General features: G+C 41.5%; 2 protein-coding genes and 2 non-coding genes across 7 annotated transcripts in view; 2 read left to right on the top strand and 2 right to left on the bottom strand.

Annotated features, from left to right (window-relative positions):
• ACAA2 (acetyl-CoA acyltransferase 2) overlaps positions 1–10135 on the bottom strand; it is a 33940-nt gene extending 23805 nt beyond the window's left edge. For 3 of the 4 annotated variants that reach the window (XR_007455362.1, XM_049620081.1, XM_049620080.1), the window contains exons 1-2: positions 9394–10135; positions 3515–3681 (exon numbers count right to left, since the gene is read on the bottom strand). Coding sequence is in view for 3 of the 4 variants with exons in the window: in XM_049620081.1 (XP_049476038.1) it covers positions 3515–3681; positions 9394–9409 (183 nt within the window). In the remaining variant the exon portion in view is untranslated. The remainder of the gene's footprint in view (positions 1–3514; positions 3682–9393) is intronic. The other variant, XM_049620079.1, reaches the window with a different exon arrangement.
• LOC125914957 (small Cajal body-specific RNA 17) lies at positions 10127–10269 on the top strand. Its single transcript, XR_007455508.1, has one exon. It is a non-coding gene; the product is annotated as a small Cajal body-specific RNA 17 (non-coding RNA).
• A 77-nt stretch (positions 10270–10346) lies between these two features.
• On the top strand, positions 10347–10429 carry LOC125914953 (small Cajal body-specific RNA 18). Its single transcript, XR_007455504.1, has one exon. It is a non-coding gene; the product is annotated as a small Cajal body-specific RNA 18 (non-coding RNA).
• A 6276-nt stretch (positions 10430–16705) lies between these two features.
• MYO5B (myosin VB) overlaps positions 16706–26942 on the bottom strand; it is a 341711-nt gene continuing 331474 nt past the window's right edge. The window contains exons 38-39 of the mRNA XM_049620078.1: positions 25797–25877; positions 16706–21141 (exon numbers count right to left, since the gene is read on the bottom strand). Coding sequence (XP_049476035.1) covers positions 20989–21141; positions 25797–25877 — 234 coding nt within the window. The 3' untranslated portion in view covers positions 16706–20988. The remainder of the gene's footprint in view (positions 21142–25796; positions 25878–26942) is intronic.

The following is a 26942-nucleotide window of genomic DNA, read 5'->3' as shown; positions in this document are numbered from 1 at the left end:
GTTGGCAATGTATCAAACATTATAAACTATGGGACTCTAAGGTAGGATGCAATGCATATAGATACCGTGTATTTTATATAATACGTGTGTTTATTATTTGAATAAAAACTGTAACTTGGTTAGTTGGTTTTTAAACAAAGTATGAGAAACCCTTATATTAAGTCCTCAATACAAGACAGAAATTTATAACAATTGGAGCTGTTTAAAAATAGAATAGGTTATCTCAAAATAGTATGTTCCTTAACAGAGAAAGTATCAGAGGCTGTGGTTCTCAACCTTGGCCGCACACTGGAATAACCGGGAAAGCTTTATTAACATACTGATGCTCAAGATCCTAACCAAACCAATTAAACCAGAAAGGCTACAGGCGAGGCATCAGTAGATACTTTTAAAAACATTCAGGGGATTATAATGAGAAACTGAGGCAGAGACCTGATGATGGAGGAAGGCGAGAGATGAACAACTGGTCAGAAGAGTAAGAAGTGGGCCTAGACCACTGCTTCCCCTGCTTTAAAATGCTAAAATTTGCTAAAGCAAATTTGCTAAAGCAAATTTGACAAAATGTAAAGAACTGGCCCATCAAAGTAAAGGGAATTTTAGGGTGTTCACTGTATTATTCTTTAAAAAAATTTTTTTTTTATTTATTTGTTCTTGAGAGAGAGAAAAGAATGTGCGTGAGCAGGAGAGGGGCAAAGAGAGAGAGGGAGAGAGAGAATCCCAAGCAGGCTCTGCACTGTCAGCACAGAGCCCGATGTGGGGCTCGAACACACAAACCATGAGATCATGACCTGAGCTGAAATCAAGAGTGTGATGTTTAACCAGCTGAGCCACCCAGGTGCCCCTCACTGTAGTATTCTTTTATCTTTTGTATAGGTTTGAAAATTTTCACAATAAAATTCAACAAATTCCCACTGACATTTTTTCTTTCTTTTTTTTTGGTAGCGTATTCTCTAAGTGGTCCCACGAAATGACTTTAAGTCCCTTTTAACACCAAGATTTGCTGGGAAGAGTTCAGTACAGGAGAAAGAACATGGAACTAGAAGTCAGGGGATCTGCATTCTAGCCCAGGATTGTTATAGATCACCCGGCTCAACTCTTTGAAACTTCTTGAAACATAAGGTTTCCTTATGTGTTAAGAGAGGCCTGGAGTTCTATAAAATCTCTAGGGTTTCTTCTGGCTTTTTACATTCCATAAATCTTACTCAGAGCTTACCTTTTTAAAAAAAGTTCCTAATTATTCTTGTTTTATTTTTCAATTGAGGTGTAACTGACATATAATGTTGTATTAGTTTCAAGCGTACAACAAAAGGATTCGATATTTGTAGGTATTGGAAAATGATCACCGCAGTAAGTCTAGTTGACATCTGTTACCGTACGCAGTTACAAAAATGTTTTTTCTTGTGATGAGGACTGATGTGGGGCTGAGAGTGAACAGGCAAGAAAGAATTCTTGACACGTTTTTGGTACAAAAAGGTGCTTTTATTAAAGCACATGGATAGGACCCGTGGGCAGAAAGAGCTGCACCGGCGTCGTGAGGAGTGACTGATTATATACTTCTAGTTAGTGTAAGTCAGGGATAGCGTTAAGACTCTAAGGAATTTGGAAGCAAGGCTTTCAGGACCCTGAGGGGCTGGCTGCTGTTAAGATAATGTTCTTTACTACTGTCTAGTAACACATTAGTCTTGAGACCCTTTAGATGGAGATCACTGGGCCACAAATTTGAAAGATGATTGCTAACATATATCCTGGGGGGAGGGTGTTTACAGTTATCAGAGGTAAGTAACACTTAAGAGCACAGCTATAGTGATAAAACATGAAAGGAAGTCCTTGAAGGAGTTGTAGGAGTGTTGTAATCTGTAGGCCTCAGGAATTCTGCCTGAGACTAGGAGCGGCAGCAAAATTGGCCTTTGTTCGTTTTTCTCCCATTAAGGACTTTTAATATTTACTCTCTTAGCAACTTTCAAACATGCAGTACAGTATTATTAACTATAGTCATCATGCTGTTCATTATATCCTCAAGACTTACTTATTTTATAGCTGGAAGTTTATTTATACCTTTTGACCTCCGGAACTCATTTAATTATTCCTTATAATAAAGCTATTTGCATATATTACAGTTTCTTAGAACACAATACCTTTAGTACCTCTCAAAACACATATGGAGAAGTTCAAAATACAGTCGATTCTCATTATTCATAGATTCCATACTTGCAAATTCACCTAATTGTTAAAATGTATTTGTAACCCCCAAATCAATACCTGTGGCACTTTTGTGGTTATTTCCAGACATGTACAGGGTGGAGGAAAATTGTAGTTGTCTAATGTGATACACACTTTCCCAGCTGAGGATGAACAAGGGGACACTTGGCCTTCTTGCCTTAGCTCTCATGTTATAAACAGATGTCCTTTCTGCAGTCTACTTAGTGCCAAGGGTTTTGTGTGTGTGTGTGTGTGTGTGTGTTTGCATTTTTGTGGCTTCTGTTGGTGATTGTGCTATTCAAAATAACCCCAAGCAGAGTGCTGAAATGCTGTCTAGCGTGCCTAAGTAGAAGACAGCAGGGAAAAAAATACGTGTTAGAGAAACTTCAACCAGGCACTAGTTATAGCGCTGCTGGCCAAGAGTTTCATGTTAATGAAGTCATAACACACATTAAGATCAACAGAATAATGAATAATGGACAAGCAAAATGCAGTATTCCATACAATGGAATAGTATTCTGCCACAAAAATGAATCAAGTCCTCTATCCTCCACTGCAAACAAAACCCGTTCTGGATAGAAGCAAAATCTCTTGAGTCATGGCTCTAGAGCTGGGGGTGGAAATAACTGCACACCTGTTTCTGAGCCTTATCCCCACCCTACGAGCTGAGCACTTGGTGAAGGGGGTCATAGCAGCCTCCAGTCTTCTCAGCCTGCCTCTCCTGTATGGAACAACCACTTTCTGAGCCAGCAGAACAGCGACAGAGCCTCAGTACTCTCAGCAGAAATGCATTCCATGTAGCACTTCTGTCAAACCAATGAAGGCTGGGTAAAAGGAGCCCTCACCTCTTGGCCACGCCAGGAAGGAATACACAGTTTTCATTATCTGCAAATGAATGACCTAGTATGTATTCCATAACACAGAAAGATAGAAGGTAGAGGAACTTCTTATTTCCCACAAAAAATACTGACCGAGCTCCTACGATTTAAGAATTCATAGGAGATGTGTTGCGTGGACTGGGTTTTCTACCCTCCTTAGTTGATACAGAGAGAACCAATTAACTTGAGATGAGTCAAGGAAATGAATCTAATATTTAAGAAGCAATGAAATATAACCCCAATGAGACAGACAGATAGCTCCCAAATTATATGTGGCTTTGAATTATAAATGCCATTGCTTGTAGAGTCAGAGGATTACTTAAATCATAAATACCTTTAACTATTATTAACTAGTTCACCAGCGAGACATGTTAAAGACATTATTTTTTAATAACATCCGGCAACAAGAATGAACACCTCCCTTCTGCCCTACTAACCTGTAAGACATTGCCTACAATGACACTATCAATGGTCTCCGGTGAGACCTTGCCCGCAGACAAAGCAGCCTTGGCGGCAAATTCAGTCAAGTCAATAGCCGTGAAGTCTTTCAGAAGACCTCCGTAAGCTCCAAAGGCCGTTCGCTTAGCAGCCACGATGAAGACACCTATTGGAATGAGGAGAGATTTGAATAGCCAGTGTCCCTAACATGCTTTATTTAAATAATCACACTGTGAAACCTTAGTATCTAAGGCACCATTTTCAATTAGAGAACTGAAAATTTTTGTCGCATAATAATACACAGAACGGGTCACACTCCTGGAAGCAGTCTTAGGGGTTATCGGTTGGAGCAGTACCTACATGCTGGCACCAAGAACTATATACTGCGTGCTGGAACATAAATCCACTCTGCGTTCTTAGCCTCTGGTGACTTATGATGCTAGAGACATTTGTCTAAAACTGCAATGTTTCTTTGCTGTGCTGAAGTATGTTGCCTAGTCATAGAACCAACGAATCTCCACACTAGAAATTCTTTTTGAGGTTTCAGGCCAACCACTCACCCCACAGGAAATTCCTGACAAGAGACAGAAAAAAAAATTCCTCTGCTAGAAAACTTTCATAGTCCACTGTGTGAACGGACAACCTGAAGTATGATTTTTCCTCATACTGAACTGGCTCCTCTCACCAAGTCTTCAATCCAACAATCTGAGTTCAACCCAAATGCATCCCAAATAGTTTCTAGAACTTATGATGCTTTGAATGTGAACTATACACGCCTTTCCTTTTGGAGCCACAGGATGACTCCATTACAAATTCCAAATCATATTAACTATTATCTTTTAGCCTTAGAATAAAGTGGGCAAAAAAGATCACCTTTTACATGGGCATCCCCTCCAGATCTGGAGTCCACTAACCTGTAAAATATCCCGGATCTAAAGACTCCCTCCCTAAGTAGATAAAAAACACGTATTTTCCCTAAGTAAACAAAAAGCATCTTTCCACACTTCTTTATTTGACATTAGTTCTCCCTGCTTTCTTCTAAAGGATTTCTAGTTTGCCAGTATCCTATTAAAATGTGCTACTTAGAATACAACAAAATTTCCTGCATTTGATCTAACTGCAAAGAAAACAGGGGCATTATCTATACATGTATTAATGTAAACTAGCACTATAAATTTATGGTATTACTATCAATCCAACCGATGTCCTGGTGCGAATAAATAAAAACTGTCCTTTCCCAAGACACTCTACTGTCACCTCTCCCCTCCAATCTGCTATAGTTACATAAGTCTCTGATGATGTGATGTCCACTAGAGTTGGGTGATGCAAAACTTGCACATCCATTATAATAGTTTCATTACACTAACGCTTATTAGGCACCGACACTTTATCACTTTTCGTATACTATCTAATCTTCCCAACAATCCTGCAAGGTAAATATTTCAGAGGCGCATACAGGTGGCACTTAATACATGACAGATCTCATGCTTGGCGCTTCGTACACACTAGTATACGTATACACTGGTATACTCCAAAACAATCTGTGCTCACATTTCCACATTTTGCCAAGAAATTATGGGGCTTTTAACAATGGGCTTGTGCCAAGATATTAACCTGGAATTGAGACAATACAAACATTATACCATTCCTGCTATTTAAGTACAATTCTCCTGTTTATATTAGTGGAGATGACATCTTTCCATGGAACAAATTAAACCTACCCTAAAAAAAAAAACTTCACCTTCTCCTTTCATTGCTACTTTGAGAAACCCACAGTCCAAGAGAATGTTAGGAGTTAGGAGTAACATATGCAACTATAATTTAGAACAGATCCAATGAGTTCTTTACAGATAGACTATTCAGGTATTTACAAGACCATGAATATTAGTTCAGGGTATGACAAATATTTTGTTCTGATAGATTATTCTGTGCCACTATACCTTCCTGAATTTTTGCAAATGTCTTCTAATTCTTGTCACTTAACAGTCTCTACGGGAGAGGGAGAGGGAGAGGGAGAGGGAGAGGGAGAGGGAGAGGGAGAGGGAGAGCATTCAACCTGTTTATAGCCTCCGACTTGAAGGCAAGCAGTCCACACTATGTGAATGGCTAAAACTCAGAAACTCACAATCTCACTGGCTTGACGATTCAGAGAACTGAGTTCATGGCCAACCACAGCCACTGGTAAATGAGAATGAATCTGGGAAAGGAGAGGACCACAGGGGGAGCCCAAATCATATACATATAAACTCTGCCTAAATATCTGTCTGACCCCTTAACCACGCATCTATACCTTAGCTAAGGCTAACTGAACTGAGATTTGAGCTATTGCCCTCTACAGGGGAGACAGAGTTTGCTGTCTGAGTTCAGCCAAATCAACTGCCTGCAAAAATAAACAGCCAACCAAACAATCAATAAACCAACACATTTGGAAAGGATATGACAGTATTCGGCCTCTACAATGTTTCATATGCAATGTCCATGCTACAATCCAAAATTACTGCACATATGAAGAAATGAGAAAATATGATTCATTCTCAAGAGAAAAGACAATCAACAGAGACCAACCCCAACATGACCCAAATGTTAGAATTAAAAGACAGGATTTTAAAGCAACTCTCTATTGTAACTGTGCTCAAGGATATAAAGGAAAATATGCTCATAATAAACGGTAAAAAAATAGAAACTATAAATCAAAATGGAAATTCTAAAACTGAAAAATATCTGAAATAAAAAATCCACTGAATGGGCTTAACAGAAGAATGGAAATAAAAGGAGAAAGATTCAGGGGTGCCTAGGTGGCTCAGTCCGTTAAGTGTCTGACTTTGGCTTGGGTCATGATCTCAAGGTGCGTGAGTTCAAGCCCACCCATTGTCGGGCTCTGTGCTGATAGCTCAGTGCCTGGAGCCTGCTTCTGATTCTGTGTCTCCCCCTCTCTGCCCCTCCCCTGCTGGCACTCTGTCTCTTTCTCTCTCACAAATAAATAAACATTAAAAAAAAAAAAAAAAAAAAAGGAAAAGAAAAAGATTCAGTAACTTGGAACACAGGTAAAAACAAATTATCCAACCGGAAGAACAGGAAAAATAACAAAGGGTCAGAACCTCAAAGTCTGACAAGGTCTGATAGGGGAACCAAGTCTGATAAAGGAACAAAGCAATTCAATGGATTAAGGGATAGTCTTTTCAGCAAATGGCGCTGGAACTGTCACAGAACCAGGCTGGATCACTGTCAGAAAAAACAAGCGGCACTGGGAGATCTTGGTGGATCGGAGTCTTATTTTACATTGGCAGGCTCAGAGGAGATCCTTCTCCAGAGATCTGAGTCCTGAGCACAAGCATGGGAGACAATTTATCGTCTGTTACAACCGCATTCCGCATTTGTAGTATTTGGTGCGTGGCAAGCAGGGCAGGAAGAACCTGGAAGAGTCTCTAAGCTAGGAACTAGAATTTATGTTAGTCCTGTGGGCCATCTTATGGTGTATAATTTTACTTATTTTCTCAACAGAACTGGACACCCACGTGCAAACAAAACAAAGCAAAACAAAACCAGACACAGCCTTAAACTTTTCATAAAAACTAACTCAAAACGGATCACAGACTTGGGGCGTCTGAGTGGCTTAGTCTGTTAAGCATCCATGTCTTGGTTTTGGCTCAGGTCATGATCTCACGGTTCGTGGGATTGAGCCCTGCATCAGGCTCTGCGTCCCCTCCTCTGCTTGTGTGTGCATATGTGCATGCTCTCTCTCAACATGAATAAACATTTTTAAAAATGGACCATAGACTTAAATGTAGAATGAAAAACTATAAAACTTCTAGAAGAGAATACTGGATAAAATCTAGGTGCCTTCAGGCTTGGTGATAACTTTTAATGTTATTCTTTATTTTGAGACTGAGAGAGAGTGCATGTGCGCATGCGTGTGCAAGCAAGCCCTTGGGAGAGGAACAGAGAGACAGGGAGAGAGAGAATCCCAAGCAAACTTTGCTCTCCAGGCTCCAACGGGGGCTTGATTTCATGACCCGTGACATCATGCCCTGAGCCGAAATCAAGTGCCAGAGGCTTAACCCACTGAGCCACCCCGGTGCCCCAATAACTTTTTAAATACAACACCGAAAGTCTGATTCATGAAAGAAAAATGTGATTAAGTTGAATGTCATTTAAATTAAAAACTTTTGCTCTTCGAAAGACACGTTAAAGAAAAATGACAAGAACAAGCTGCAAACTGGGAGCAAATATTTACAAGACACTTATCTAATAAAGGACTGGTATCCAAAATACAAAAATAAATCTTAAAATTCAACAACAGGAAAACCAACAACCCAATTAAAAAGTGGGCAAAAAATCTTTATAGATACCTCACCAAAGATGATATAAAGATAGCAGGTAGCCATATGAAAATATGCTGATCATATGTCATTAGGGACGTACAAATTAGAATAACAGTTGATACTGCTATAAAAGTATTAGAATGGCTAACATCCAAAACACTAACACCACCAAATGCTGGTGAGGATGCAGAACAAAAATTATTTCGTTGCTGCCAGATGCAAAATACAGGCACTATGGAAGACATTTTGGCTGTTTCTTATAAAACAAAACATACTCTACCCGTATTATCCAGCAATCACTGTTCCTCTGTATTTATACAAATGAGTTGAAGACTTCCGTCCACACAAAAACCTACACATGAATGTTCACAGCAGCTTTATTTATAACTGCCAAAACTTGTAAGAAACCAAGATGTTGTTCCGTAGGTGAATGGATGTGGCACATCCATACCACAGAATATTATTCAGCAATAAAAATAAATGAGCTATCAGATCATGAAAACACATGGAGGAAGCTTAAATGCACATTGGAAAGTGAGAGAAGCCAACCTAAAAGAGCTACATAATGTAGGATTTCAACTACATGACATCTGGCAAAGGCAAAGCTACAGAGATAGTGACAAGGTCACTGGTTGCCAAAGGGCTTGCCAGGTGTGCTGATATGACAGCACGGGGGGGGGGGGGGGGGGGGGGGGGTGGAAAGCCACTAGAAGGCAAAGGATTAACTCCACCTTCCTTTCTGTCACCCTGTTAGGTAAATATTAATTCATATAACCAAATCAACTACTAAGAGCAATCAGAACAAACTAAGAACAACTGCTGCTAAAAGCACCCACTTGTTTCTGAAGTCATTTGGCAGCCATACTTAGGTGCCTAGAAGGGATACACAAACATTGCCAACAAAGCCAAATAGTGAGACAACTCTTCCTTGGGAGCAACCACCTACCAAGCACTGGGATGTGTGTTCATAAAAAACTGGGGGATTGGTTCTTCTTGTTCCTTAAAGTTAAAATTCCACTGACTGCGACCATTTGTTATAAGAAGGCAGTTTACATATATATATATATATATTTTAAAGTTAATAACGCTAGTATTTATGTACTCAGTGACTGCACTTTCCTGGAGTCAGTCAATCTAAAGTAATGGAAGGGAAAGGGAGCAAGCTGGTCTTCCAACAGAATACCACCACACATCTGGTGGAGCAGGTCACTGGGGCAGAAATGACCCTAAGAGACCATCAATTCCTCCCCATAAGCCTTCCCCACCCCGGACCAAGTCAGAGGCTGCGGCTCCTCCGCGATGCAATCCCCTGCCCTAGACCGCCGGGTGCTTAAGGCACCGCCCCAGTTCTAACGGGGTGGGGCGGGGTCTACGCAAAGAACGGTATTGACCTTCAAGCTCAGAAGCTGGCAAATCTTGTCCTCAACCCTCAGGGGAAACTGCCCTGCTGTCGCTAGTGCCTTACAAGCACGTTTTCTCCTAGGCCCGACCAATCCCTTCTGGTTGGGCTTTTTAGCAAATCCCCTTGCCGCCGATAAGACCCTAGCGGCGCTCACCTCGGAGAAGGGCCATGGCGGCGAGCGAGACGCGGCGCAGAGTTCCCCCTCCAGCGACGCAGAGGGGCGCCCGCCCACACCCCAACTTAAGGACGTGAGGGCGGTGCCCCACGAAGCCACGCCCTCGCCCTTTCACTCACTTCGCGGGCCCGGCCGGCTGGCTGCGGCCTCTGCCTGGAGGGAGCTTATCTCCTTTTAGACAACACGCCACCCTCTTTGCGCATTAGCGTGGGAACCACAACTCTGCCAGCAGCCGGGCCTTGCAGCAAAGAGCGTCCCTTGCCAGCGCATCTCCCCCTCACATTTTTGCTTTTAAAGATTTTACCTCTAAAGCGAGAGGATGATTTGACTCTCCCCTGTCCATTCTATCCCTGGCCCCTCTACTCGCCCCTGTAATTAATGTTCCCCTTCATCCCCCAGCAAATCTTCATCATCACTGGACCAGGTATCCCGACGCCGAGACAGCCACAAGGCGGAAGGGGCCAGAGGAATGGGGGGCGCTGGCCCGCGCTGGCCGGAAATTGGGGGGTGGGCAGGGCGTGGAGGACGGCACGAGCGGATTGGCTGGGGCTGGCTGGCTGGCTGCGGAGTGCGGCTGCGCGGACCGCTGGAGGCCTAGGCCCCTGGGTTTGAGAGAGACCCTAGGACTGGAAGCCAGTTGGCAGGCCGAGCAGGGTGGTGGGGTGGGGAGGTTGGCGTCCGAGGGAGTGTAGTGAGTGTCTTAGGGCAGGGACGCCCCGAGTCCCCGATATAGCCCCCGATGAGCTCGCAGTATTTTCCTTATATGATCAGGCCCCGTTGCTGGCGACGCCGCTAGCCCGGAGCCTGAAAAGATTATGAAAATGTGTCTGGCGAAGTGGGGCTGGGGACCGGGAGTCGGGAGATTAGGGGCAGCGGGTAGGCTGGAGATGAGGGAGCTTTAGGAAGGCCTCTGCCGCTGTAACTGTGAGCCCTGGTCGATGATGACGTGACCACTGCGCAATCTGAGTTCTAGGAACCAGGTGATGGAGTGTGTGCTGAGAGCTGACTGAGACCGGGGCGAACAGGACACCAGGCTGGCGGAGGCGCAGTCACAGGGCTCTGGGGTGGGCCAGGTTCCTATGCCTGGGAAGCTGCCGTGGGTTGCCTTGAGGTTTTCTGTGAACCCTCAGGGACTCCTCCCCTGCTTACGGGGAGAGGGGAGGGAGATAAGGTCCAAGATCCCTAGGGGATGCCTGAAACTAAGTAGTACCAAGTCCTATATATACTATGTTTTTTTTTCCTATATGTACATACCTATGATAAAGTTTATAATTTAGGTACAGTAAGAGATTAACAATAGCACACAGCATACTGTAATAAAAGTTATCTGAATGTGGTCTTTATCTCTCAAAATATCTTGTGATAATGTGAGGTGATCAAATGTCTACCTGATGAAGTCAAGTGAGGTAAAGGACTAGACATTGTGACACAGCCTTAGGCTACCGTTGACCTTCTGACACCTTAGAAGGAGAATCATCTGCTTTGGGGACCCTGGTTGACCACAAGTGACTTTGGGTAACTGAAAATGGAGGAAAGTGAAATGGCAGATGAGAGGGTTAAGTTATACTCTTAAGTCCATGAACACTTGGCTCATGTCACGTTAGACATCAACATTTACAGCTTTGCTTAAGGCAGAGTTTCCATGTGGTCACATGTGCAAATCTTAAATTGGTTGAATTGTGCAAGTATATACCTTCTTGTAACCCAAACTGCCATCAGCTGTAAAACTAAAAAGACCCTCAGATTTATTCCTTTTCTCCTGTTACTTTAATTTGTGTGAATGCTGGAAATTGATAGTCGATTTAATACATAGGTACGTTCTGAGAGTTACTAACTTTAAAAAAAAAAAGGCAAACTACTTTTTCACAACAAATGTATATAGTCAATAGAATTCTGACTAAGGTCAAAGCATCCCACCTGCTAGATGATATTTTACACCTGCATTTTCTGATGATTAACAGAGAGTTGTAATAAAAGCTACTATCTTTTGGATACTGTGTGCCCAGCATTGTGCCAGGCACTTACACTGTTTATAATTCTTATACCCAGGTGGTACAATAATTACATAAAATGGAATAATATACAATTTTTACACATCGGACAAATTCTGAGGGTCATTCTACAACCCCGGGAGATAGATGTTTTGTTTTGTTTTTCTTTTTCATTTTATAAATGAAGAAGCGTAGGCCCAGAGAAACCAAAGAACTTGCCAAGGCCTCAAATCTAGAAAAATTGCTGAATTAGAATTTTGAGCCCTGATCCTCAAATGCCCCAGGCCCGTATTGTCTTTGGCATTTACAGGATATAGAATAGAGGAGTAGGGTAGAAGAGAGGACAGGTATCATTAGCTAAGGTATATGTTGTACAAAATGAAAGGTGAATGTTAAGTGAATCTTCTTTAGAGGAAGAAATACAGTATTTGGGAAGAAATCCTGTTACTTTCAGTGTATGATGGCTCAGGTTCAGAAGGTTTATAAGCTTTTTTCTGCAGGGGAGGAGGTGTGGGTGAGATAAAGTGGTTTCAGGCAGGTGGAGAGGTGAGGCAATGAGTCAGTACTAGATATTTACCTTTTCTTGACCAGGGTTCCGACAGGAAACGATTTGAGTGACAATTTTTTAAATGTTCTCAAAGATGATACAGAGCAAGTACCATTGCAGATGCACAGGAGTTAAGTTATTTCATTGCATATAGTGGAAACCTTGGGGCATTCAAACTTGATTTGGGTGTGACAGCTAGTAACCCAGTGTTAGTATTTTTTTGCCATTATAGTTCCCGTGTTCAAGGCTTATTTTTTCCTCTAGGGCTAATTATTGGTTCGGATGGTTTGGGCTGCAAATGACAGAAGACTTGACTTAAACTGTCTTACACAATAAAGTTTTCATTGTTTCACATAACAAGAAGCCTCCAAGCATTACCATGTCATCAAGCACTCAGGCTTTTAGTTGTTACAGCTGTAGGCATCATGTCTGCACAAAACCATGTTCAAAGAGAGGAAGGTGAGTATTTACCATGTCTTTATCAAGAAGGGACATCTTTCTCTTCTGTTCCTCGGCCAGAATTGGGTTGTTTGCCCATGCTGTAGTTGCAAAAGTGGCTGGAAAAACAGGTCTGTGTTTTTCAATTTCTATCTTGGAAAGCAGGCTCTGCCAGTAAGGATGAAAACTGGAAAAGGCTGTTGGGTAAGTGACCTTCAGTGTCAGGCAGGAAGCCCTGTATTAGCAATTACACAGACTTTCATGCAACCTACACCCTCTCATATTGCATACTGACCTTTCTAAGTTGCTATGATGAATTTGGATTTGTATAGCTTAGCCCATGAATGAGAAGTTGGAGCTCTGGCATTTTGCACTCCCTGTCAATCAAGAGTTCTGCTTCAGCAGTGTCCTCTGGTTAGACAAAAGGTACTGTGCAATTGCTCACATTTGTTACTGAATTCAGTGTCAACATTTATTTAAAATGGGTAAACAGGGTGCCTGGGTGGCTCAGTCAGTTGAGCGTCCGACTTCGGCTCAGGTCATGATCTCACGGTTTACAGATTCAAGCCCCACGTGGGGCTCTGTGCCGACAGCTTGGAGCTTGGAACCTGCTTTGGATTCTGTGTCTCCCCCTCTCTCTCCCCCTCCTCCACTCACTCTCTGACTCAAAAATATACACATTAAACAAACAAAAAAGAAATGTCACTAAAATCGATAGATCCTAAAACCCTTGGGTAAATGGTTTACATATATAAGAACCTGTAAATATATGTAAGGGCATTTACATAGTCTCAGAGTATCATGAAGAGGAAAATGTACCCTCACAAAAGAGAAATCTTGGGAATATTACCACCTTAACCAAATGACAAAGCTTAACATCACCAATAATGGGAGAAGCTAACACCATACATCCCCTTGGAGCATTGGGGACACAACCTCACCCATGTGGGATCTCTCCAAAAAATGTCTGACTGGAATGTAATCCTAAGGAAACAATCAGATAAATCCAAATGAAGAGGTGTTCTGCAAAGCAACTGACCTAAAGTCTTCAAAAATATCGATGTTGTGAAAAAAAAAAAAAAAAAAAAAAGGCTGGTATTAAAGGAACTAGGGATTAACAGTCAAATGCAATGTGGGATCTCTAATTGGAAACTGGGTTAAAAGCAACTACTCTAAAAAACAACAGCAACAACAAACCAAAAAACTCCAAAGCAAAATAAAACAAAACAAAAAAACCAAAAAAACCGCAACTCAAAAGAACAGAATTGGGACATTTGGGAGGAACTTTAATATAAGTTATATGAGATAGTTGTATTGACATTACTTTTCCTGATGTTAATTTTATTGTAGAAATGTGGGAGATTGTCCTCTTTTCTTAGGAGCAGCTGTGGTGAAGAATATGAATTGCAGACATCCTTTTTACAGTGACTCAGAAAAAAAAATGCATACAAATATACTGACAGAAAGAGAGGAAGCAAATATGGCAAAATATTACCAATTAGGGAATCTAAATCAAGAGTGTATGGTTGTTTATTATTTTGTTTTTATAACTTTATTATAGGTTTTTAACTTTCTCAATATAAGAATGCAAAAGGATCTTTCAAGTAAGCCCCAAAATTATCTGAAACAAATTATTTTCTAAAATATGTAGTCCTTTTCATGTTTAGCCATACAGCCAATATATATTACACTAAGTATGGATATCCAAATTAGTTATTTTATAATTTTTTTGGCCTAGACACGAAACCTCTCATGAGATGTAAAGTCTTAGACATTTAGCTTTCAGTATTTTTTTTTTAATGTATTATTTCTGTACTTATTTTGGGGGAAAAACAAGTAGCTTAGTATAAAACTGGAAATCAGCCACTCTATTGTAAACCTGTAAATTCTAATATTAAGATTTAATTAAGATTTCATAAATATTAAGCCTCAGCCTTATCTCCCACATTTTCTGGATAATTTTCCTATACTTAAACATCCTATAATACTCAAAATTAATGGTAGCTTAAGCAGCAATGGCCTTAGTAGTTTCAGTAATGGAAACTAGGGAGAGCTGGTGAAGTCATTAGGAGATAGAAAAAATTTTCAAAATGAGCATATGAATTTGAATGACAGAAGAGAGTTTGCTAATCTTCAGTAGTTTGGAATATTACATATGTGCTCACTGTTAATCTGCTTTGGTGACAACTTCAATTTTTGATCGTTAAAAAGGCAATTATTACCTCTGGTGTGGTTTTGCCTTCACAACAAATACCTACTCGTCAGAAAGTTCAAGTTACTAAACAAGCACATCAGAAATGAAATGTAGGGGCACCTGGGTGGCTCAGTCGGTTAAGTGTCAGACTTCAGCTCAGGTCATGATCTTGTGGTTCATGAGTTTGAGCCCCATGTTGGGCTCTGTGCTGACAGCTCAGAGCCTGGAGCCTGCTTCGGATTCTGTGTCTCCCTCTCTCTCTCTCTGCCCCTCCCCTGCCCCTGCTCTCATTCTCTCTCTCTCCCTCTCTCTCACTCATGAATAAATATTAAAAAAAGTTTTTTTTAATCTTTATTTATTTTTGAGAGAGAGAGAGAGTGTGAGCAGGGGAGGGACAGACAGAGAGGGAGACACAGAATCTGAAGCAGGCTCCAGGTTCTGAGCTGTCAACACAGAGCATGATGCGGGGCTCGAACTCATGGACCAAGAGATCATGACCTGAGCCGAAGTCGGACGCTTAACCGACTGAGCCACTCAGGCGCCCCATGAATTAACATTTTTAAAAAATGAAATGTAGACCGAAATAGATGCCGATTTGCTGAACTTTCTCAAGTTTGCCGCAAATCTTGGTGTATTGTAATAACCTTAAGACATTGTCACAAACTGAGGTGAAGGATATATATCTGTGTTTTTCTCCTCCACGTGTTAAAAGTTATTTGCAGTGTCTACATCCTTACCAAGGCTTAGAATTACACTTAGTGATATAGCCATAGGCACATGTCTATACTTCTTTGGTTCTAATTTTACTCTGCAAATTGCTCATGTTGGTGGATGGGGAGAAACACTATGTTGATGCCCTTCAGCCAGACTCCTCCTGGAACACACCCTTGTTTGAGCGGTTCTGTGCGGGCTTTGATACAGGCTGCAACAAGGGAGATCACTCAGCAGGGGCAGGGCTTAGGGGGTGGAGAGGCATCTCAGTGAGAGGGTATTAGGAGGTGGTTAGGTGATTTGAGGAGAGTCCAGAGAAGCAGGGCTTCACTCTGAGTTGGGTGCTGTCTGGAAGTAGGAACAAGTCTTTGGGTAATATAAGCCTATCCAGGAGGAGGCGGGTCTGAGCTGGACTAATGGCAGCTGGTGAAGTTGCATTCACTCCTGTTAGCTGGGAGAGGACAGGCGTGGCAGCGTGTGATTTGCCAGTGGTCTTGTCTTCGTGCTTAGAACTACCAAGTGGTCTCGTGTTGTCTCACTTATTCAGAGAGCGACCCTGTCTGTTGTTTTGTGAGACTTGGTGTGAAGGGAGACACTGTAGGGCCCGTCCTCCTTCTCACGCCACCCAGGCCTCGCTCTAAGGGCAAGACCAGGTCCCGGATGTCGGGCTGCTTTTCTTTCTCAACTCTAAGTCGTTAAGTGTGTCCTGTATGAAATTTTGGCTCTTTGCAGACGGTTTTCGTGTTGAGGTCTTGATGGTAAGCCTAGACCTCTCTGGGTATGAGGTGAAAGCTGTCCTGAAGAGTTTATTCTTCCCTCAGCCACTCAGAAAAGAGGGGGAGCCCGTTCTCAGGTTGGAAGTTGGGTTTCAGAGGTAACTTTTTACTGACCAGTATTTGTGTGTCATGAAATACTTCATAGCGGTTCCTGGTGATGGGTGTTGAAGGGCACCATCCCCAGAGAAGCCTTATTTCTATACCTATGGGTGGGACTGTGATGTAGCTTTCAAAGATTTCCAGGGCGTTTTGGTGTGTGCTCCCGTAGGTAAGAAATGCACCCGTGCTTCTGTATAAGTGTTGTTTCTGGGCTACGATGTTCCATTGGCCAATTTGTCTATCTGTGCCTTTTCCACACATCTTAATTACTGAAGTTTTATACTAAGTCTTGACGCTCGTCAGGAAAGTTTTCCCTTTCTCTGAAGGAAGGTTTTCCTTATCCCTGGGTCTTTGCATTTCTATGTCAATTTTAGAATTAGCTGGTCAATTTTCACCAAAAAACTGTTGAGATTTTTTGATTCTGTACGTAGATCAACTTGGAGACAACTGACAACGCTTTTGTGGTATTGAGTCTTCCGATCTGTAAATGTGATAGAATTTCTCCAGGTTGTCATTGTTTCACTTACATTATAAACTCCTCCACACAGATCTTATAGATATTTTCCCACTATTTTTTAATGCCATGTGCAAAGTTATACAAAGGACTGAGTCACTCTCTGGGCTCTGTGCCCTGTACCATGGATCTACTGGTCTTCCTACACCAAACTACCTTGTTTGAATTCTGTAGCTTTAAAGTAATTGCTCAATAAGTCTATTTTCCAGGGAAAGTTTTCCCCCACATCCAACGCGTGGGCTGAAGCTTGCCAACCCCGTGTTTAAATGATCATGGTGCATGTTTGGACGTAGGGGGCCCTGGAATGAAGTTTCTCAAGCAGGCATTAAAAATAAACTTTTCAGCCAATAGATACCCGCAGAGTTTTAAAGTTCATTTAGATGTGGCACACCACTTTATTCAAAAGTATTTATTTCCACAAATTTTTATCCACAGCTGAATATTACAGTGACTAATACAAGCATCTTTCTATAAACAAAGGTGTAGTTTACAGATTTTTCAAAATGAAAAAATATTTTTATCAGTAGTATTTCCTCTTACAATGTTAGATTCACCCCGGGATTGGAGGTGAACCCTTTACAGAGAAGCAGTCTTTCATCTAAACATCAGTTGCTGGCAAAATGTTATATCCAAATCTGGGTTATTCTGATACAGTATCGTTTTAGAAAGTAGCTTAAATTCACTTCTGATTGCCTTTATTAGAATTAGAAATGTCTTTAGGAAAACCAATCTTTAGTATCTAATGACCTTTATAAGAAAAAAACCCAGTTCTATATTTGTCATTGGCATTAACCTCTAATTTTTCTACACTCCCTAATTCTCTAATTATGGCACCAACATATACAAAAAAAGGAATTTTGGCTATTTGGCTCATGCAGCAAATTAACTGAGAAATTGACTGCAGAGAAATATTCTATGAGGATAAACTATGGGGTCCCGCCCCATGCTGTCACACTGTAGTAACCCTTTAGTCCCATAGGCAGGATAGAAGTGCTTCAATTCAGGGTATCCCTTGCTGTCTAGAATTAGGTCAAACGTATGAAAACAATTACATAGATGCAAAAGAAAGGGATTCTAGTTTATTCACTATAATCTTAATGCATGAAAACTCTAAATAGTGGTGTATTGGTGGCAGCAGTATTAATTTTTTTCTAAGGGTTCCAAGTTCCTGGTTCGGTTTTGTTTTTATAAAAGCCTGAAAATTTCATGGTATAGGACAATCAAGGGAAGAAAGTCCTACTGAAAGGGGAAGAACAGTATTTTCCTTTGGGTCTACTCTGCTCTCCAGGTACCGTACACCTCACCGCAGCTATGACGATCCAGGGAGAACACACGGAGGAGATCTGTTATCAGCTCTGATTATTAATAGGTACATCACGCACATTACTACGCACAGTAAGCAGAGAGGCTCCCTCTTATACCTAAAACACAAACTGCCTATAAATATTTGATTCTTGGGTAATCTTTAAAATGCTGTTTCAAGAGACCAATCAAAAGTCCACCATGGTGTCGAATGTTAACATTCTTCCCACGGCAACACTTATTCCAGAGAAATAATTGGCGACTCAGTTATCTTAGTAACTGCCGAAGGCACATGGTGAGAGGGGTGTCGACTAAATTTTAAACAGTAAAAAATAAAGACAGCTATCTAGTGCACAGTTCAAACCTTGATGTTGAATTAAGTTACATTAAGTCATTGATTTCATGAAGGTGGATAATGTTTAACTTTAAAAATGCGAAAAATAAAAATGCTAATAAGCGATTCAAGTTTCTCTGACGATGCTCCTTCCAGTCTCCAAGTGTTAAATAGGGCCGATCGAAACATTAACCAATCACTGTGTTTCTTTATTCAGTGCTCTATAAAAGACCATTTGTTTTTAAAGCATACATAAATTAAACATAGCTCCAGTGAAAGCTCTCTCTCTTCTGGAAAAGAACTTAATCTGCCATTTCTTGGACTAAGTAGAGGACTATTCATAATGCCCCACCCCCGCTCCCGCCCTGCATTTAATTGCCAAGCTTTTATTCAATGAGTCCTTGGCACCTAGTGATTACCCAGTGACAGCAGAGGTAGTGACCCACAGGGATAGAGAGGAGGAGGATGTACGACAGAATGTAAGGACAGTAAACCATTGCTTTTATGGAATCCCTGCCCTTCAAACTCCTTAACACACTCTAAACAAAGCCACTTGGGGCTACCTTGAAGATTAAGGACAGTCCTTACATGAGAGACTCCATTTTAAACTAAAGTGCAGCAACAGGCAAATTATACTTAATAAACAACTTTAAAAGAGGTAGCCACAGACCTAGTAGGTTTAGACTGGCCTTCCAAAGTCTGTTGTGGGTGTCAGATGAACTTAAGTGTACTGGGCCGAGGGTCAGGCACGGCTCTGCAGATAGCCAAGAGGAGCCAGCATGTTTACTGCGGAGGGGTCACGCTGGAGACACGGATTTGGACAGGATGGTCAAGAGTCTTCGCCCAGGTGCTGGGCCTTGTCCTACCCCAGCAGCCGCAAGAATGGCAGAGAAAGTGGAGGCGAAAGGGCACAGTATGCAGGACCCTTCAGGGCTTGGAGTGTGTGATGTTTCTGGCAGCCTTCCTAGTTGCCTGGCTGAGTAACAGGGTGTGTGTGTGGGGGGGGGGGGGGGAGATGTTCTACCTGCGGTTCACGGAGAAGTCTTATCTTCTCAGCGTAATAGGCTCTCCTTGGTTTTGCAGAACAGATGGTGTTTGGTCATGGGAACAGCATACTGTTAATCTACTAGAAATATGGAAAAAAATTTAAAAAAGTGGGCGTGGAGAACTATGCAGGGTTTTCTAACCAATGCCTCCTTTGAAGAGACAAGGGAAAAACCGATAAAAGCAACAAACAAAATCTGTACTATTTCACTGAATATTCTTTAATCCTTTTTTTCAAAGCAGAGATATTTCCGATGTTTATGTGTTAATTTAAAAAAAAAAAATATTGAAAATAACCTGAAAAGGGGACATAGGTTATTCTCACTCTTTAAAAAGAACACACACACATACACAAACCCAAAGAACTTGGGTAATAATAATCCCTGATTTTAAAAAGGTTTTTGTAAAAAGGTTTTTTCAAATAATCCAGTTTTCAAGATGAAGTTTTTTTCCTTTACTATTTTGATCATCTGGAATTACAGTGAATTATATGATGCTCTTATTGGAAGTTTTATGGCATTAAGGGCATTGCAGGCTTTCATATGAACTTGTTTGGTTTTTAATCTGTAAATAAAACTTGGTTTTCTTTTCTAATATTTAGCTTATGCACATTTTCATTGGACTAGCATTAGAAGCAAAGAATATCTTTCCATCTTGCTCACATTTTAAGTTTGGGACCATAGCATTTGAAAAAAAATTTTTTTTTAACATTTATTCATTTTTGAAAGTGTGTGAGTAGGGGAGGGGCAAAGAGGGAGACACAGAATCTGAAGCAGGCTCCAGGCTCTGAGCTGTCAGCACAGGGCCTGATGCAGGGCTCGAACTCACAAACTGCGAGATCATAACCTGAGCAGAAGTTGGATGCTCAACCAAATGAGCCACCCAGGTGCCCCCTTGGGACCACAGCATTTTTAGCATTATTCCTTCATAAACCCAAGACTATGCAAAAAGGGTTTAAGCACATTAGGGACTGAGTCTTATAATTTCACTTTCCCAGTACTCGGAATGTTTCATTGGGATGTCAGTTACACCACCGTCTCTGCATCACCAGGCATTCAAAATATTTTTGAAAAACTTCTCACAAGGCCCCTGTATTTTTGTTCTCAGAACATCTCCCCACAAACTCATCTGCACCTGTGGTTTGTTGACCTGGAAAAATGTTATCCAGTATGCAACAGTATCAGGGTTATTAGTACCGTTATTTGTTAAAAGTCCTCTGAAGGCAATTTATGTGATTTACATATTTTTAATATTCTTTTACTTTGGGCATTCTCCAGTTATATGGAAAGATCAAAACTAGGCAGTTTCCATTTTACAGATTGGCACCTTTTATATGGCCATGGGGACTGCTTGGTGGCTGTAGATTATTATAATATGAACTCATTTAGACTGAAATCATATACTTAAAAAAACTGTCCATATCTCAAGTGTTTTATTCTGAGTAGTAGGTACAAAAAATAATGACAGATGTGTCTTATTTCGTATAGTTCAGCACTCTGTGCAGGTTCTCAGTCTCTGATGTGATCCACTTTTAAAGATTTAATAGATCCTTGAATTCACTTTACAGTATAGATTTCCTTCTTGCTCTCATTGGAGATGGAGCCAAAGGTGGGAAGGTGCCTTGTCAGACCTCATTGAGGAACTCCAGATTGAGATATGCTGGGATGTGGATGGAGTCCATGGTCAGAGAGGATGGGTTAAATGGAAACAACACCGGAAACATGTGCTTGAAGTCTAACAGCAGTTGCTGAGGGTCATTCCGCTCTTGTAGTTGTGCCTGTGGGGAAGAGTGAGACCATGTAAAATACTTAAAACACCTAAAGATAGCCAGTTTAGGTGAACTCACAAAAGTGAATTAGCATGTATCATGGAAATATTTAACACAATTAGGTTGGGCTTTGGGAAAACGTGGCCTCCCTGTCCCTGGGGTTATTTGGCAGGAGAGGAGCCCTGTTGTAGGCCTGTTGGAGATGACTTTAAGCTCTCCCCTAATGCTAGAATAGAAAAACTACATTTCAGGTGCAAATCATGTGGACAGGTACTGTAGTGAAGTGGTTAAGACCGTGGGCTCCGGAAACAGACAGCCTGAGCTCTGATCTGGTACCACCCTGGGCAAATTTCTGAACCTGTCTACACCTTAGTTTTCTCATCTGTAAACTGGAATGGGGAGAGTGACAGCATATAAAATGGCAGAGTGGGAAGCACTGGGGCTCAGTCCCTCCATTGAAGCAACCATTGAGCTGGAGAAAGCAATTGCTATCAACTCTCTTGGAACTCTGGAAACTGACTGGACACTTACAACGAGGAGGAGTATGCCTGATGAAGGGGGAGGCTGCTTATGTTCACTAAGAGAGCAGTATGTATGAACCAGCCACTATTCCCCAGTCTCCAGCCCCTTGCAGCTGTTGGGGGAGAAGCCCACACTCCTGGAGAAGCTGGCCAGTGTGGCAGGGCAGGCAGTGGAAGCTTGTCCTCCAAAAATTTGGGGTTGTGCACTTGTTGGTCTGGCATTCCCTGATGGACTGGCACAGATGCCTGCCTTGATTTTGGCTTCTTTTGGGATACGGTGGCTTCCCCCAGTGGCATCAATTGGAAGATTTAAGCCTCTTTCCTTTCCCTCTCTATTTGCAGCCAGACATTTTAGGAAAAGTATAATGACTGAAAGGAAACTTTTCAGTTTACTAAAGGGGTTCAACAGCAGACTTGGGCAGGCAGAAGAAATGATCAGTGAACTTGCAGATAAGGCAACTGAAACTATCCAGATGGAGGAACACATAGAAAAAAGATGAATAAAAGCGAACAGAACCTGAGGGACCCATGGGACACCATAAAGCATACAACATATATGTCACAATAGTCCAGAAAGAGAAAAGAGAAAGGGGAAGAAAATATCTGAAGAAATAATGGTCAAAAATGTCCCAAATCTGATGAAAGACACCCCTCTCTCCCCCCTCCAAGAAACTCAACAAACTCCAAGCAAGATTTAAAAAAAAAAAAAAAAAAAAAAAGACCCAAGTGAGATCAAAAAGATTCACACTGAGACACATTAGAGTCAAATTATCAAAGCCCAACAACAAGGAGGGAATCTTGAAAGCAGCAGGAGAGAAAGGACTCCTGCATACAACAAGGTGTCCTCAAGGAAGATTATGAATGGATTTCTCATCAGAAACCATGGAGGTCAGAAGGGAGTCCTGAAAGAAACTGTTAACCAAAAACTCTACATCCAAAACCATCCCTCAACAATGAAGGGGAAATGGAGTCCTTTCCAGATAAACAAAAGCAGAAGAAACAAAAGAAAGTCCTACAGGCTGAAATAAAAGGTCACTGGACAGTAACTCAAAGCCACAGGAGAAATAAAGAACATAGGTAAATGTAAAAGCCAGCAGCGGACTTTTGGTTTGTAATTCCTTTTTCCTATACAGTTTATACAGATACAGAAAACAATGATAAATTTCTGTCAATGGGAACATATGTGGAACACACGTGGCCTGTGACAATAACAAAATAATGACAGAAGGACAGAGATGGGTAGCAGTGGAACTCGCGTACTCCTGAAACTGAGTTGGTATTATTTAAATTAGGTTGTTGTGGGGCACCTAGGTGGCTCAGTCGGTTGGGTGTCCGACTTCAGCCCAGGTAATGATCTCGCGGTCTGTGAGTTCAAGCCCCGCGTCAGGGTCTGGGCTGACAGCTCAGAGCCTGGAGCCTGCTTCCGATTCTGTGTCTCCCTCTCTCTCTGCCCCTCCCCTGTTCATGCTCTGTCTCTGTCTCAAAAATAAATAAACTTAAATTAGGTTGTTGAGAGTTTCAGATGTTAACTGTGATCAACAAGGTGACTACTAATAACTAAAAAAATATATATACAGAAAATGAAAGCAGGGAATCAAAATGGTATACTACGAAAACCACACACACACACACACACACACACACACACACACACACACGCAGTCACGAGGAACATAAAATCTAGGCAGGCACACAGAATACCAGTAGCTGCATGTCAGATGTGATTACTTATAGAGCGCACATCGTGTTTAGTACATAGGATGGTGTCTGGCACTAGGTGAGTCCCGTGTTTGCTCTGATCTTTACATGTTCCTTTGTACCTTCTGCCTGTGCACATCCCATCAACCTCTGAACCGTGAACCCAGGTACAACTGTACTTTTATAAACGCTGCTGAGACTGGTTCACTGAGTGCTTCCAAGAGGAAAATCAACACAGCCTGAATCTGTAAAAACACAGGTCGTCTCCTACGAGCTTCAACTGTGAAAGCTTCCCCCCCCCCCCCTTGTTAGGAAGCCACACCCATTGCCTCAGGTAGTGACAACACTTTGACATGTTGTAACTTTCTACACGTTTCATTATTTCCCCGTTTTGGAGAAGGCTGAGGATGCTGATGTGCTAAACTCCCCCCGCATTCATTAGCACATCACATCTGACTAATGTTCCTAGCACCTCCGGTTTTCTAAAGCCTTCAAGCAGGGCTGAGGTCAGTAATAACGCAGTAGTTTTTGAAAAGTGTTGGGAAACAGGTTTCTAGAACAAAATCAGTGTGGGCATAGGATTGAGAGGGGATTCTATGGTGGCTGTGGAGCGCATAAAGGTGTACCTACATGGACAATGAATGGAAAATGCTTTCAATTTCCAGCTGTCGATTTAATTTTTTAATGTTTATTCATTTTTGAGAGGTGGGGGGAGGGAGGGAAGGGCAGAGAGAGAGAGGGGGGGAGACAAAACCCGAAGCTGGCCCCAGGCTCCGAGTTGTCAGTGCAGAGCCCGACACGGGGCTTGAACCCATGAACTGTGAGATCATGACCTGAGCCGAAGTTGGACGCTTACCTGACTGAGCCACCCAGACACCCCCAAAACCGAAAATTTTTGATAGTATTGCCAGCTACTGAAATTGGTAGCTGAAGAAGACTCAGAACCTGACTTGGATCTTCAGAGGCCATCTGCTCGACCTCTGCTGCCTTTTGTCTGTGCCCTCAGTTCAAAGCCAAAGTCTGACATGGCAGTATTCTTTGACCTTTGGCCTGGCTACTCTCCTAAACAGTGCCTCTGTCAACAAGCAGTTCCAGCTCTCCCTCTGATGTGTGTGTCTTAGATATTTAAAGCCAAATAAGACTTCCTAAACTCATACTTTGGTTCGTGTAAATTATCATTGCCCCATAAAAATCAGCGCTGAGTCAGACAGCCCAGTAGCTTCTCTTCTGTCATCAAACTCTTCCTCTAATTTCAGTAGCTAACTACAGCTGTGTCCTAACTGGATCTTTCCACATCAGTGTCCCTGCCTCGTGAAATAGCCGTGTAGGTCAAACCTCTGTCTGCTTTTCCCTGTGGTCTGACTGTCACTACATCTTCTCTCCTGCCCTTGGAAGAACAACCTTCTATCTGACTTGGCTTCCCGCCCTTGACCTGCAGGCGTCTGTTCTCTACTTATACACAATGCTGGAGTTTGTTTATTTGCCATTGCTGACTTTCTCTATCCCTGGATCTCTACAATGAAATGCTGTAAGGTGCTCTGAATAGAACCCCAAGTATACGTCAAAGGGAATAGCTTCTTATACCTCATGTCTTCTCAAGGTTCTTCAGTGTCTTTGATAAACCCCGATTTTAATCCCCCTTTCCTGACTCCTCTGATCATTTGCCTCCATTTCTTTTTATCTGTGTTTCATATGTTGGTGTCACTTCACTAGCTAAAGAGGTTTAGAGGCGTGAGAAAGTATTGTATCTCCTCAAGATGTTCCCCATTTATAACAACAGGAGAAACTATCACTGTTTTTGAGTCATCTGGATGTGATTCATTATGCAGATGCTATCAGCCACAGTCACACATAAAAATTAGGCATTCAGCTCAAATCCTCTATGGCTCAGCTTTAGGAAGCTCATTGTTAAGTAAAAAAAAAAAAAAAAAAAATCCCATAATCTCAAGACAGATTTAAATAATCATTTCCCTAATATATTTTCTCTCAAGCGTATTCCCAAGGGCAAATATTATGTCTTAGAGACAAGACTAGAGAGCTCAAATTGTTTTCTTAAAAAATATTTCTTAGTTCAGTTCATGGGTGGGGCAGATCTTCTGCTTACTTTGTTAATTCTATTTGGTGCTATAGTTCAGTGAAGTGATAGTGGCAAACAATACTTAGACTAGGTCTAAAATCTGAGCAGAGATGACAAAAGTTCAGTCTTGTGTGTGTGTGTATATCATATATATATATATATATATATATATATATATAAAGTTATTTATAGGTGATATGGTTAGTGTTTACCTAAAGGAAAAGCCTAAGAATGTAAGGTTCTTTGGCATAGAATATAACTAAAAATTTATTAATAAAGAGAAGCAAGGCTAAAACCTAAACTTTGATTTCCTTTAGTAGGTTTAGACCAAGATTTTTATAAAATTGATGAAGATTTTTAAAACTCACCTGGATTGTTCGTATAAAGGCCACGGTTACCCGTTCTTCAAATTCATTCAGGGGAGTATAAAGGTTTAAAATTTTGACAATCTGTTGGAATTAAAACAAAAGCTTAGCACAGAGCTAGAGGAACAGAAGATGAATTTTTAATTTCAGAGAATATAGGACATCAGTACAAGAGCACAATCTCCTTTAGACAGGACCCACAACTCGGAGCTGGAGCGACACCTGGGAGTCTTACACTTAATAAGCTACAGTCCATAGGTTTTGTTTGGTAGATCTGAACCCTCTTACTGGATTCCTGCCTCCTATATCCCCACCCGCCCCTCTAGTTCCTGCTTGTAAGATAAGGATTCTAGGAAAAGGTTGCCTGAAATCCTCAGTTGTTTTGGGGTGCCTGGGTGGCTCGGTCGGTTAAGCATCCGACTTCGGCTCAGGTCATGATCTCACGGCCCGTGAGTTCGAGCCCCGCGTCGGACTCTGTGCTGACAGCTCAGAGCCTGGAGCCTGTTTCACATTCTGTGTCTCCCTCTCTCTCTGCTCCTCCCCTGTTCATGCTCTGTCTCTGTCTCAAAAATAAATAAACGTTAAAAAAAATTAAAAAAAAAAAAAAAAAAAAGAAATCCTCAGTTGTTTTTTTTTTTTTTTAAATCCGCTGAAGCTCACTTTCCAGGTGAACCCCAGATTTTTAAAAAATGTTTTCATTGTTAAAGAGAGAAAGAGAATGCACACACATGGGGCAGGGGCAGAGAGAAGGGGAGACAGAGGATCTGAAGCAAGCTCTACACTCAACAGCAGAGAGTCTGATGCTGGGCTCAAGCTCATGAACTGTGAGATCATGACCTGAGTCAAAGTCGGATGCTTAACTGAGTGAGCCACCCAGGTGCCCCTGAAATCCTCAGCCTCTTATCTAGTAGTCATTTAAACATTTCTTTTAAAGAATACTGGACATCTTACCTTATATAAGGGGTGTGTGTGTGTATACATATACACACACACATATATACATATATATACACATATATACATGTATATGTATATATATACACATATATACACACACACACGTGTGTGTGTGTGTATATATACGTATATATGTGTATATATATATACACATATATACGTATATATGTGTGTGTGTGTGTATATATATAT

The sequence above is a fragment of the Panthera uncia genome (assembly GCF_023721935.1).
Source record: "Panthera uncia isolate 11264 chromosome D3 unlocalized genomic scaffold, Puncia_PCG_1.0 HiC_scaffold_8, whole genome shotgun sequence".
Lineage (NCBI taxonomy): Eukaryota > Metazoa > Chordata > Mammalia > Carnivora > Felidae > Panthera > Panthera uncia.
Note: the sequence above shows the minus strand (reverse complement) of the source record. Positions and strands in the feature narration are given on the sequence as shown.